Here is a 13,617-nt window from a genome sequence, read left to right on the forward strand (position 1 = left end):
CAAAATTACACTATTTCCCATAAGACGCTCTAAATCCCTAAATCTTGCTTCAGCTGAATCAAAATGTTTCTTGTAAAATTTGACAAGATACTTCAATGAACTCAAACCCTGACTAAAAGAAAAAGATTCTTCCTTCAACCAAATCCAGATCTGCCCTTTTCCCAACAAGAAAATTCTAAAATAAACATTTTCCAGTCAAGGTCCGCAAGAAAGAAATAAAATTTTCTTCTTACAAGAAAAAATATGTTTCTTCCTTGTAAAAAGATCTTTTTCAGAATATGTGTGTATATATATATATATATATATATATATATATACACGTATATTCTTATGTAGCAAACTAACTTCAGAGTGAGGTTTTCACATAAAAGTACAAGAGGCAGGTGCTAGCTCACACCGAATGCCAATACAAGATGAGATTCAGACCTTCGGAGACTTGGAAAACACTTGCTCAAGTTTTCACCTAGGTTGCTCTTCCTTTGAAGTCAAGACCTTGGTATTGGACTGTAGGAGAAGAACAGAGATGTAATAAAGATTATCCTGGAATAAAGCCCCTCACCTGTAATATACTGAATTTGGGTGACTCAAGGGCAAGAACCCAAACTTGACCTCAAATGTCAGTTCTGTGCCTACCTGTAGGTCCAAACCACCTACAGATTTGGGAGCGACTCTAAACCTGGAGCTGCCCTGCTCTTCCTCTGTACCTTTGAGAATTTGTTTTGGCCAACAGCTCTCCACTGTGTTCCTTATTAGAGATGTGCAAGAACTTAAGTACCCTGGTTTTGCTGAACAGCAAATGCAATGCTGGGAAAATAATGGTCCCATCATGAGAAAACAAAAAAAAAAATCAGACTCAAAAATCCAAAGAAATGAACGTTTGGATCACGTCTGGGGCTCTGCATGTGTCTGATAAAACAGATGCAGGTGTCAGAGCCATTTGTGGTTGCAGAGCCGGTCAAAATCTCCCATCTCTGGGAGGGAAAAAAAAAAAAACACCAACAAAAAAACTGTGATATTTCACCAGCTGCTCATGTTGGAAGGTGGTTTTATTCCTTATTTACTCTGTCCTCATTGACATGCAGAGCCGGACTCGCACGTCTCCTGTTTGACCCTTGGTGTCCTTTCCGATGCGGCACCGTCCCCAGGGTGTCCCCACCTCATCCCCCTGCACCCCGTCCCCACCCCCCGACCCCGTTTTCTCCTTCCAGGGGGAATCCAGCTGCAGAAACCCCTTTGCCTTCGGACTTCCCGTAGCCACCCGCCTGCTCTCCCATCTCCTCTCTTTGCATATAAACTATCGACTGCCTTCCAGCATGCCTGCTGCTTGGGCAGAGCCAACACCACTAATTGCCTGAAGAAACCTTACTTAAGGCGAGATTTTTAATATACTAATGATTAAGGCGCGCTTGGCATTTCAGCAGACACCGCAGCACCCAGACAGCTAAGCCTGGTTCTCAGACTTCGGCAGCTCCTTCGCAGCCTTGCACCTCTGAAAAGCAAACCCAAGGGGAGCAGAAGGTATTTCACATTCGCCTTGCAAAGGTGCCGCATGCAACAAAGAGCAAACTGTTTCTGCTGGGAGAGGGCTTTCCGCATTGCTATTCCGCGCACGGTGCGTTAACAGTTTGCATATTGTAGCAAGACTCAAATGCTGTCTTCCGACCCGATCCACACTCCATTACAGTTAGGATAAAGACTCGTGGTGACATTAATGAGCACTGGATCAGCCCCTTTGTCGGCATAAATCTCCCTATTGCATTGGTGGGATCGCGTTTTCCCATTTGCTTGTTTGTTTGGCACTGTGTTCTCATTACAATTTCTATTAGCCCGTTCTCCCACTGATGTGGCCGTAGATTTAATTCCTTCCTATTTTCCCCCCTTTCCTCCTAGAGGAAAATAAGGGTCTCTGAGCTCTAATACGGTAAACAGGAATGGGCAGGGTGCGGAAGGAGTGAAGGACAGCTCTGCTAGACCAAGATTTTTCCAGCAGGATAACTTGGAGCCACCGCTCTGAAGCCAGCAGAAGAGGCAGTGCCTCAGGCAAGCTGAAGACGAGCACCCACATCCCCAAGCCCTACCCCAACCCAAAGACCATCCACCCACCGGGAAGCCCTGCAACACCACAGCCACACACCGCAAACCCCACAACGACAATTCCCCAGCGCCTATGACTGAAAAACGCTCGCAGCAGCCCCCTCAAACTCCCAGCAGGAGCAGGACACTGCTGCCCATCTGTGGTGCCCCCAGGAGGACGCATTTCCCTTCCAGAGGGACGCATCCTGCCACAAAAAGACTGCAGAGCAAGCAGATGACTCATGGAGCCAGGGAAAGGAAACGCTGCAATTGCCGCACGCAAATACACACATTTATAGGACCTAGGAGGGCTCCCAACACCACGTGAGGTGGTGATAGCAGGGCTAAGAACTGAACCTCCATTTCATAAACCTGCCGTAGCAATCAGAAGCGCCACCCCAGCAATTTTCCACTGGCCAGCCCCGTAGCTGCTGGTCTGCTCGGTCCCCTCGGCCCCATCAGCCCTTCCCATCTCAGAGGGGTGTAGGGTGCAAGCCTGCTGGGTTTGCATCTTTCCAGCGCTGGTAGGCTGGAGGTGCTCAGCTCCACGATGGAAATGACAGCTCCAGAAACGCATGAGGTGACCCCAGCCCAGCAAGCGCCACCGAACTACAGGCAGCAGTTCCACCAGGAGAGCTATAAAGGGAAACCCTCCTCTGGCACAGCAATCAGGAGCTTGTCTCATCTCAGATGGAAATTGCACTCGGGGAAAAAAAAAAAAAAAATCCATGCATATGACAATTTTTTTTTTCCACTTTAAGCTGATTCCATCTCCAAGATGGGGGAGAGGTGGCTAAGATTTGCTGACATGTCACTTTAGCAATAAACTCCTCTTTCAGAAACGTGCCGGCGCAAGCAAAGCCATCGACTCGCCAGGCGCAAGCACCGCCTGTGGGTGCTGCAGCCCCGTGCTGGAGGCTCCTTGGGCACGCAGAGAGGAAACCCTCACCACAAAGAAGCATCCAGCAGCTCCAGGAGGAGAGGGCAGGGTGAAGTGGCACTGGGCTCCGCAGCGAGCAGCGGCTCAAGCCCTAACCCTCCGCGCTGCTTGTGTTTGTGCTGAGTTCCCGAGCACGGATGCAGAACGCGCTCTCCTACACATGCATCTATTTTAACATGGAAGGGGTGACCACAGCCCTGAATTTATTTCCTAACCTTCAGGAACCAAAGCAGAGAGGTTTTCAGGAGAAGGTGATCTTACCAGACACCAAAGAAGACAGGGGAAAAAAATTCTGTTGTTAACGTAGGAGTGGGTGGCTTAGCTCCATCCTTCCCCTGTGCACTGGGGGCTGGTCCCAGCCCAGCCCGTGCTCCCTCAAGTCCTTCACTACTCAGAAAGCAGCAAAGTAATCACACCTCGGCCTCTGCAGTCGGAGCCCAGGCCGTGGCCCTGCCTCACCTGGGCTTTGGGAACAGGCAGGGAAGCTCCTGGGCTTCAGTCGTTATAGGGGAAGCTCTCATTAAATAACAGCAGCAGGACGAAAGACGCCCCAGGTACTGAAACTGGAGAACATCAGAACAAGATAAGGTTGGAGCTAGATGATCTTTAAGGTCCCTTCCAACCCACTCCATGCCCATTCAAGCCATTCTATGAGATGAATATTTCACAGGAGCAGCGTGCCATAGGGCTGAGTGCAGGGGAGGAACACGAAGCAGCAACGAGGGGGCTGTGCAAGTGCGTGGGAGTGCCTCAAGGAGCGGGGAATGGCTCAGGGTGCCCGCGTGAGGGACAGAGCTGGCCAAGCACTGTCCCTTTGCCAGGGTTATGGCAGCTCCCACTACCTGCAAAAGGCATGGGGAGCCTTGTGGAAAACAGACAGAACCACAAGCTACCAAACACACGTTATAATGACCACCAGACCATTTTATACAGCCCCTGCTCTGCATTTGGCCCTGTCTCGCTTTCCTCACCCGCGCCAAAAGCCCAGCCCCATCCTGCTCAGCCCCCGGGCAGCACACACCGCTCACTCACGGACGCACGACCCGACGCACAGTCCCCCAGCTCTGGCAGGCTCTCCTCTGCTCATCGACTGCAAAACCACGACGGCAGCTGACCAAAACCTCAGCCGAGGCATGCCACGGCTCCAGCAGGGGCAGCCCCATCCCAGGGGGCTGCAGGTGGTTGGAAGGGGGCCGGGTTTGGACCCCACACACCAGCCCTGTTTGTCACATTGCACAAGAACACCACAAAAACAAAAATTCCCATAGGTAAAGGGGGTAAAATGGAGCAGCACAGAGCCACAGAAAGCAGTCCCACTTCTGAGTAAGATTCCTTTCTGCTTCGCAAACAGGCAGTTTCTGTTTGTATCCATGAAAGTCAAACAAACACGCTTGATTTTGTTTTGTTTCAAGGCCAAGTTATCATTTCTCAAAAATTACTTCAAGAGCACAACAGGGGCAAAATACATTTGCAAAGCAGGCTCGGGTAAAACACTGCAGAGATTAGCGGCAGAGCGCACGGCATTTTTCAAAGCCTAAGTGGAAACCACAGGAAAGATCGGGGTTAAAAAAAAAAAAAAGCTTCATCTCACGTTAAACTCAGATTTGACTTTTCCCATTAGAATCAAAGGAGGAGCAAATAAAGCCAAGAAAGCCGGGGGCGATGTGGAGAGGAGCCAGGGAAATAAGTGGTCCTCGCCCTCTGGTGGGATCTGCACGGCACCCGCTCGGGGCACCGGTGAATTTGGGGGGATGCCGTGCGAGAGCTGGTGCATGCTGATGGCATCGTCAGAGCCTCGCAGTGGAAAGCGCTGACTGATGCCAATTAAAGCGAAATCGTAATCAAGGCATTTGTTTTGGTGCTAAGAGAACTCCTCCGAAGGTCTCAGAAATGCCTGGATTCGGTTCCAGCGCTGGATGGGGCTGTGAACGGGGCGAATCGCTTGTTCCTGGAGGGGGCAGGCACCGGCCGGGAGCGGTGGGGTTGGAGGGAGAGGGGATGGACCAGCCTCGTCCTCAGGGTGGGAGGAAGACAGACAGCAAGACAGGCTGGGATGGGTCAGAGCTGTCTATGCTCTAGCCCTAAGTGTAACCCCAAAGGCAGGAGCAGCCTCAGCTCAGAGACCAATGCACACATCAGTAAAAATGCTCAGCTGCGGGAGCCAGCATCCCCCGACCCTTTTCCTATCCCTGTAGGTTTGGGGTTTTGCTGCTTCCAGGAGTAAATCCAATGCCTCCAACCTATCTCTAACCAGGGGTTTAAATTTAATAATGACCTACACTGCTGCTGTCAGAGCACTGTACACTTCAGCAGACATCCCGAAACAGAAGGAAACGCTTGAACACCTCTGGTGCCTCCAGCCCTACTCTGACTCTCAGTTGTGGCACTTGCTGTAGCCGGGTGATCCGTCCCCGCAGGTGAGCGAGCAGAGGGCACTGTGCCTGCCTGGTGACCCCTCTTCTGCATCCCCAGAGCCTGCGGGATCCGGCAGCCAGGGGGTTCCCAAACCTCGCTGCCCTGAGCGGCGCCCCCGAACTGCCCCAGCCCCAACCACAGCACCTGCAGCCACACGTCCCAGCGGCTGCTAAACCCGGTTACGCAACAGCCACGGAGCAGCGCCCGTGCCCTTTAAAACGGACGTTAGGGCTGGGCAGGGGAGCACAAAGTCATTAACCAGCGCCGGTCCTTTGGGGTACAGCCCTCAGTGCACGCCTGAGCTAGCTCAACCACGCAGTGCTCTGCCCTGCCCTGGCACCGGCAGGCTGCTCTCTCTAACCAAGGGCGACGTAGGGTCCCTGGCAGCCCGCCACCACCGATGGAGTAACCTACTTGCAGCTCGCCCAAAGAGGGACTTGTAGAGAAGCCACCAAGTTTTTCAGCTTGCTTTCCTTTTTGTCAGCTGGGGATTAAAAAAAATAATAATAAATAAAAGCACAAGAAGGGACCTCCAGAGACATATGCTTCCTTCCAAGTCCTTGGCTGCACCTCGCCATCTTCCCACCCTGCACGGAAACGAGTGGGAAGAGAGGAGGGATGTTTATCCCCGCCTCGTGCACCCTTCCAGCTTCAGCCCCTGCCTGCCACCCTGCCGGGGTCGCTGGTGGGTGCTGCGGGCGGCAGCCGGAGCCTCTGGGAGCAGCATCGCTATTCCGACCAAGTTAACTCCCCAGCAGCAGATCGATCGCTACGCCAGGAGCGGGGCTGGGAGGGGAGCAGGGAGGAAGATTCACGCTCCCTTGATTTCCTCGGCTGGAAGCGTGCGTTTTTCACGTGCTCAGCTCCTCACGGCTGCTGCCACAGCACGGAGCCTGCGGGGACTGGGACCTACGTGGGCACGCAGCATGCTGGACTCACAGCTCCCAGTCACTCCCACCTTAGACCAGAAGGAAAAATAAAAAAAAAAAAAAACACCTGCCGTTGCAAAATGCAATCCTCCGCCTCGCCAGCTCCCAGACTGAAGCAAGGAGCTGGCAGCAGCAGCACGCCACAATTTCCAAGAGCAAGGCCCGCTCCAAGGGGCAGGGCGCTGGGAATGTCACCGGCACTGTTTGCAAACCCCAAAGCCCACGTGCAGGACTCCCAAGCCTGTCTCCTGGGGCACACTCGTGCCCAGGTGCCTGCACAGGGACGCGGACGTCCCTCGCCACCAGCCAGGTCCCCAGCTGAGCTCGGGCACACGCTGCAGCCCCAGGGCGACGCCGAGCTGCCGCCCTCCCTCCCCAGGGCTGCCTTCCAAAGCGGGTGCAGGATTTGCCACCCGTTTGCCACCCAACAGGCCTCGCTGAGGACAAGGAAAGCATCCCTGCTGCTGACTCACCCCGGCCTCCCTTTGTTCTCTGCGGACACCAGGCGAGTGCCCGGTGCGTCAGCACGCACGCTGCACGTGGGTAGCGGGCTGAGTGGGGCAGGGCGGTGGCACGGTCGGGGCCACAAACCCCAGAGCACTTCTCCTCCTCCTCCCAGGGAGTTTGCAGAGAGCCCGTTCTCGTGCTGCCCTGCTACTGCCACCCTCCTGCAGATTTTGCTGCCCAGACCTCCCCTAACATAAAACCTTCCCTCTTTGACACCCCCATTGCAAGATCTATAGGGTTTTTGGTGCTTGGGAGAGCCCAAATATTTTGGGGAGGAAGAGAACTACTTCGTTTTAGCCAACAATGATAGGGTGCACGCTGATCTAAGACACTCTGTCCTCCACCCTCATGCACCAATTTCCCAGCCTCTTGGTCCAGCTGTGCCAGGACACAAGACAAAAGCAGGGACAGCCACCTGGCTGCTCCATCCCTTCCTCCCAGGAAGGTGCAGGGGCTGCAGGGACGAGAGGCTGGGCTGCAAGCAGCAGGATTCACCTTATGGGGGCAAAACGGAGCCCCTGGTTTCAATCCTTCCACCCTGCCAGAAAGGAGCTGGCTTAAAAACCTCCCCGGGGTTTTTAGGGCAGGGTTTTTGCCCTGGCTTGGCCCTGCTCCACTCGCTGGCGTAAAGCAGGAGCGCAGCTCCCGCGCACACACCCAGCTGGCCCCGCAGACGTGAGCGTGTCACCTACACACGGCGCTGCCACCGAAGTCCCTCCCGAGCAAACTAGAGTTGCAAGCGCTGCTCCCGAGCGCTGCAAAATTAAAAAAACCAGCTTTTCATTTGTAACGTCGCTACCGAACAGCCTGGCCGGGACCTCCTGGAGGACTGCGCCCATCTGCTGCCGGGACAGGAACGGGCAGCTGGGCGCAGCACGTCCCGGGGGTGCACTGATCAAAATCAGCCCCCAAAACCCCTCAGGCTGTGGCTGCAGGCAGGAGCTCGGCACAGGGCGTAAACCCCAGCCCCACATCTCCCCCCACCCCAAAGAGTGCCAGCAGGTAACAGCACCCCCCCCGCCTTCGGAGCAGGGGGATTTTTTAAGGCGGGCAGCATCCACCCCTCATCACAGCGGGTTCAGACACAAGGAAAGAGGCACAAAACCCCTCTGGGATTTCGACAACTCCAGTGGTGATGTGTACTGGCACCACGCCCCTGCGGAGCCCCCCTCACTAGAGCACACCCCCCCCTCCAGGACCCCACAGCCACAACACGGGGAGCCAAACACGGGCACAGCACGGGGACCACAAGGAAACCACGCTCCCCTTTTCCCCAACCCCACAATAACTTTCCCAGAGATGACTGGAGGGTGCTGAGCCAACACCAGGTGTCGTCCCCCCCCCAGCCTCAAACCCAGCACCCAAATTTCCATTGCGGCTCGCTGCCCGTCCTGCACCGCCAGCCGACAGGATGCGTCCCCCGTGGGGAAACTGAGGCACGTCCCCGAAGGCACCGGCTGCGCCCCGCGCTCCACGACCCCCCCGGACCCCCCCCAAGGCAGCGGCTCCTACCTGAGCGTGGCACTCTCCCCTTGCCGCACAGTCACGTTGTCCATAGCTTTGGGGAAGGTGGCATCTCCGCTGCGCACGGGCACTCCTGCGGGCACAAGGAAGAGCAGCCTGAGACAGAGGACGACTAGGCACCTCCAGGGCAGGGCTAAGCACCCACCGACCCCCATCCTGGGCAGCAGGGACTTTTCCACCAGGCAAAAAACACACCCGACAAGGCCACCAGGAGCGAAAAGGGGGGAGAGGAGGGAGGGGGTGCGTGTGTGTGGGGACGGGGGGGAGCAAAACCACCGGGGCAGGCGCGGAGGCGAGCGATGCGGAGCTCCACGGAGATCAGGAGAGCCCCTGGAAAGGCAGCCTGCGAGCACTGAGCCTGCCGAGCGGCATCCGGAGGGAGTCCCCAGTATCCTTGGGTGAGGGAGGAGGACGGGAGGGCCGGGGGGAGGAGGAAGAGGAGGAGGAGAAGTGGCAAAGGTGCTGGACGCTGGGCGAGCCGGCTCTTCCCGGGAAGCAGTCCGAGGCTCACTTGGGCAAGGAGGTGCCGGGAGCCGCCCGGCTGCGCCACGCTCCCGCCCCACACACGCACACTTGTCCCGAGTTCGCGGCTCCCCGAGCGGGGGCAGTCCAAACAAACAAACAAACAAAAAAAAAAACACCAAAAAAGCCACCAAAAAATATTTTAAAAAGCCAGAAAAAAACACCACCCCTGAAGCGAGCTAACAAACAGGTCCGGACGCAAAAAGGCACAGCGGGCAAAGGGCTCCGAGGTGCCCAGCAGTTCCTCTCCTCCGGCCCCACCGCCGGGTCCCAAAGGCAGGCTGATTTGGACGGGATGCAGGACGGCAGGATACAGGGTGTGGGGATGCCGGGATGGTGCCGGGAGCTGCGGGGTGACGCCGGGCTGTCCTCAGCACGGAAGCAGGGCGGCCGGCGGGGCGCGGGCGAGCGGCAGCATCCCAGCCCCGCTGTTGCGGCTGGCCGCGAGCATCCCTGCGCGGCACGCAGGCTGACTTCCCGGGGTTGTCATGGCAGCGGCTCCATCGCTGACCGCCACTTTGGCTCCCGCACACACCCGCACGCACCCAGCACCGCACGCAGGCGGCGGCGCGCCTGGCAGGCGAAGGACGCCCGCTTTAACCCCCGCCGCACCGCGCTCCGAGGGGGACGGCACGGCGGGGACCCCCCCGCCCCAACCGCCAGCTCTCCCCTCGCTTCCCCGCCGTGCTTACCTGCGGCCGGCAGCCAGCACCGAGCCACCTCTGACACTTTGCCCTCCTCTACCTCCACACCAGCCCCTCCCCAGGCTGCAAAGCCCCTCTGCAGGAGGGGAAACTGAGGCACGGTGCAAGTTCCCCCCCCACACCCCCCCCCCCCCAAATCAGGGGGGCAGCGAGTGCCCTCCCTGTCCCCTGCCCCTCACAGGCACACAGCGTGAGTGTAGGTGGCGAATTCCTCCCCAGCTGCAAGCACGGTCCCCGAGTACTTTTTATCAGCTCGTAATTTAACAACTAGCGCGTTTGCTTATGCCTGGTAATTCCTCCTTCCCCCCGCTAGCAGCTAACCACGTTCACGTTTCCAGGCAGTTTCGTGCTGGTGCAAGGTGCCGGGCAGCCATCCTCGGAGCACAAAGTCCTGGAGCCTCTGAGCAAGTGCAGAGCCAGCAGCCGAGACACGGCTTTGCCTTGAGCTAAAATCCTCCGCTGCTGGACCCCAGCCCCGGGCTGCTCCTGCCTTTTGGGACGGCCGAGGAGGAACGCGGGGTGCTGCGCCCCTAGAAGTGACCCCAATGCTGCCAGGCCTCCCCCCATCCGCTGTCCCCAAGGGTTTCTCCATGCGGGACCTTATCCCAAAGTCCTGCCCCCCCCCCCCCCCCCCCCCCCCGCCTCACCACAGCCGTTACACAGCACCAATAATCTATTTATTTATTTTTCCTTCAAATCGCTGCCAACCTGAGCAGGATTCAAATGGGTGACCTAGATGTGAAAGGATCCGTAGCCCGTTACTAATCCCCGGAGTCTCCGAATCCCCTGTAAACTACCGCTTAATTCACTAACTGTGCTATTTAATCTCGACATTATGAGCTGCGCCGGGCAGAGGAAACACTCCATCAAATGGAGCTTTATTATTATTGTGCGTGCCGATAGGTCATATGAGAAGGGGATCGCTTTGCGAGTCCCTCTTGACTTCTCCCTCCTCCGAAAGCTCTGCTTTTTGGATTTGGCACTGGTGGGACGAGCCTTCCCCTCTCCGCTCCCCGGCTCTTGGCAGGGGGAGCTGAGCCCTGCAGCTGCCTCTGCCCGTGGCAGGGAGGGACGAACGCCTGCCTTCGGTGCAGGAGGGGTCCCGCATGTGAGCCGCAGACCCCATGCCAGGGCTCTCCGAGACCTGCCTAGCTGCAAAGAGCAAGGTCATCCATCATCGGATGAAACCCCTTGTGCAGGATCACGTTTCCCTGAGACCAGGCGATTTTCAGGGATGCACAAAGTGGTGAGGAACAGAAGGAGCTGCTTTTAGCCAGTTGCTGCTGCACCCCGGCAGGATGGGGACCCCCCCGTGAGCTGCTGGGGAACGCCCTCGAGCACAGGACCCCACAAAGCCATCGCTCATCACACCAGAGCTCATCTCCCATGCAAGGCTGGGCGTCTCCTCTGTCAGCAAAACCAGACAGCTCCAGTTAACCTCCTAACACTGCCCAGATTGCCAGGCGCATCTTAAATGGGGAGGGAAGGCACCTGACTGCGCTGAGAGCACGCGGGCAGGAGCCGCGCTCGCTGCAGTGGCTTCGGGGCAGCTCCGGACATCCCAGCCCCGATTAACCCCCTGCTACAAAGGGAGGCAGCCCCTGCCGAGGAGCTCCAGCCCATGCAAGGGCTGGATGTGGCCTGGTGTGAGGAGATCACGGGTGTTATTTGAACATCCCAAGGAATTTAAACCCAGCATCGCTGGCTCCCCCTCCCTAAAGCCCAGCAGAATCCTTGGGCTGTCTCCTCGGCTCCATTCTCCCTCTCTTGCATACATCCAATGTACATATAAATCAGCCTGTCACAGTTCGTCTCTTTTCTGACAGCTGTAATTGCTTCAGACTTTAAAAATATCTATAGACAATAAACACAACACACGAAAACGGCAAAGAGAAAACGAAATCAAGATTCCTTTCAATAATTCAGTTGCTCCAGCAGCAGAGGAGCCAGCAACTGAGTCCAGCTGTGAAGGTTCAGTAGCAAGAGAAAGGGAGCTTTGTAGCCTCCTCTGGGGATGAGAGAGCCTTTTTTCCTTCGCTGGTTTTTGACCACAGACAGCAGCAGAGCCTGCCATACACGGGCTAAGATGCTTGCAAAGCAGCACCTAGCCGAGCACGAAACGCGGCCCCTTGCTTTCAGCTTCCTCGCTTTCTTCCCGCTCAGATAAAAGTCTTTTTTTTTTTTCCCCTTCGCGAGCAACAGGCGAGAGACAAGCGGAACGAGCACAGCACACGCACGGCCTCTCTGCACCGATTTCTCGCCGCGTCTCCTCCTTCCCAGCAAGGCTAAAGGCCCCCCTCTCCTGGCAGAGACCATAAACAGGGCGGTGTAGGAAGGAAAGCATCGCCTGGGGACCGCGCTCGGAGGGCGGCGGGGGCACAGAGCCGGGCAGAACCGTTTTCAGCAGGTATTTACCCAATTTTCTAGGAGATTGGGCAGGGGGATGCTCAGCAGGGCCAATTCGCAGCGACTCCTAGAAACATCTCTCTGCCCTTCGCTCCTGCAGCTGGGGCTCTCACACGAGGCTGATTTTTGGTAAAATCAGGCCCAAAATGCCCCCGGGGAAGAAGCCCCCCTCTTGGGCCAGTGTTTGCTGCAAAGAGCCAGCTTTTTTGGCACAGCCCAGGAGCCTCCCAGCAAACGCTGCCCGAACTCCCAGATTTCGAGCAAAACCAGAGAACCAAACCCAGGAGCCTCCTCTGCAGATCCGAGCGGTCCCAGCGGCCAACATCCAGATGCAAAACTGCAGCTAACGTTCCTCCATCAATTGAAATAACACAATTGTCACGGTTTTTTCAGCCTCCTCAGAAACGCCTAGCACCGCTCCAGCATCTGTTTTACGTGTAGCTGCTTGCAGGGAAGGATGATTGATCCCCGCACACCACCCATGCCTATGTACCTGCCAACAAGCCCATATACATACAATCCCACACCTCCCAGCACCGAAACATTTCATTCCTCAAAGAAAAAAAAAAAGAAAAAAGAAAAAAAACGACTTCCAATAAGTAGGTCATAGCAAGGCAATTTGTACAGCCAGATTTTTCTTTTAATTCCTTTTTTCCTTTTCACGAAGCTGATAGATGGCAATCTATAACCCCAAAGTAGAAATTTATTTTTAATCTGAAATTGCCAAATACGATCAGAAACATAATTTATGCTCCGGCCGCTCTCGTTCCTTCAAACTGAAAACACCATTTCAGAACCCCCACCCGTGCTATCGTGCACATTATTCCTCAATAAGCCCAGAGTTGCAAAAAGCGCTGTAATTCTCTTGGCATTAGTCAGGTGAATGACACACGGCTCCGGGGGAGCTTTTCCTGAGAAACCCCCAGCCCTCAATGCCTTCGACCATTCACCAAGGCACAAAGGCCGTGGGCTACGCTCTGCTTCCACCCTGACTCATTTATCCCCTTGTTAACGCTGGCCCCAATTAAGAAACGATGACTGAGAGCCTTACTTGGCTGGAGCCATTTTGAGCCCTTCTCACCCCAAAGGCGTTCCCGAGCTGAGCAGAGAAATCGCCCATTCTGGGGCATTTCTGGGCCATTTTTCTGAATGCGAGGAGCGTCCCCGCAGGCACTCGGGCCACAGAGGGCACAGGCTGGGTTGCAGATGGCTGAAAGCTGTCCCCAGCACCTGCTCCTTGCTTTTTTTTTTTGCCCAGAACCTCCTCCTTGCTTTTTTTTTTTTTGCCCAGACATCTCCAACCTGTTGCAGCTCATGGTGGTGCAGCACCATCAGAAGCAAGCAGTGACCACCGTAACTGGGTTTAAAACAGCACAGCTTGCTTTAACGTCCTCGCTAACGATGCTGTTAATATTTCACTGGCATTTACCTGACCTCATAGTAACCGTACCTAGCAAAGGATTCGCCTCCCTGCAGCGCAGCAAGAGGCAACCCTCAAGGTACTACTGCCTGAGGAAGAGGAAGGTGGCTGGGGCAGGAGGAAGGCCTCAGCACGAGCTGCCAAAATACTCTGTAGCATCACCGTCATGCCTCGGGA

The 13,617-nt window shown here is 55.8% G+C and overlaps 1 protein-coding gene across 10 annotated transcripts in view; it reads right to left on the minus strand.

Moving 5' to 3' along the window:
• Positions 1-13,617, minus strand: part of LOC121058491 (protein CEPU-1) — a 337,525-nt gene that overhangs the window by 127,296 nt on the left and 196,612 nt on the right. For 6 of the 10 annotated variants that reach the window (XM_040534070.1, XM_040534069.1, XM_040534079.1 and 3 more), the window contains one exon: positions 8,377-8,461. In XM_040534070.1, the coding sequence (XP_040390004.1) occupies positions 8,377-8,461 (85 nt within the window). Of the gene's footprint in view, positions 1-8,376; positions 8,826-9,602; positions 9,639-13,617 lie in introns of those variants that run through there. The other 4 variants (XM_040534076.1, XM_040534075.1, XM_040534074.1 and 1 more) reach the window with 4 other exon arrangements.

The sequence above is a fragment of the Cygnus olor genome, chromosome 22, assembly GCF_009769625.2.
Source record: "Cygnus olor isolate bCygOlo1 chromosome 22, bCygOlo1.pri.v2, whole genome shotgun sequence".
NCBI lineage: Eukaryota > Metazoa > Chordata > Aves > Anseriformes > Anatidae > Cygnus > Cygnus olor.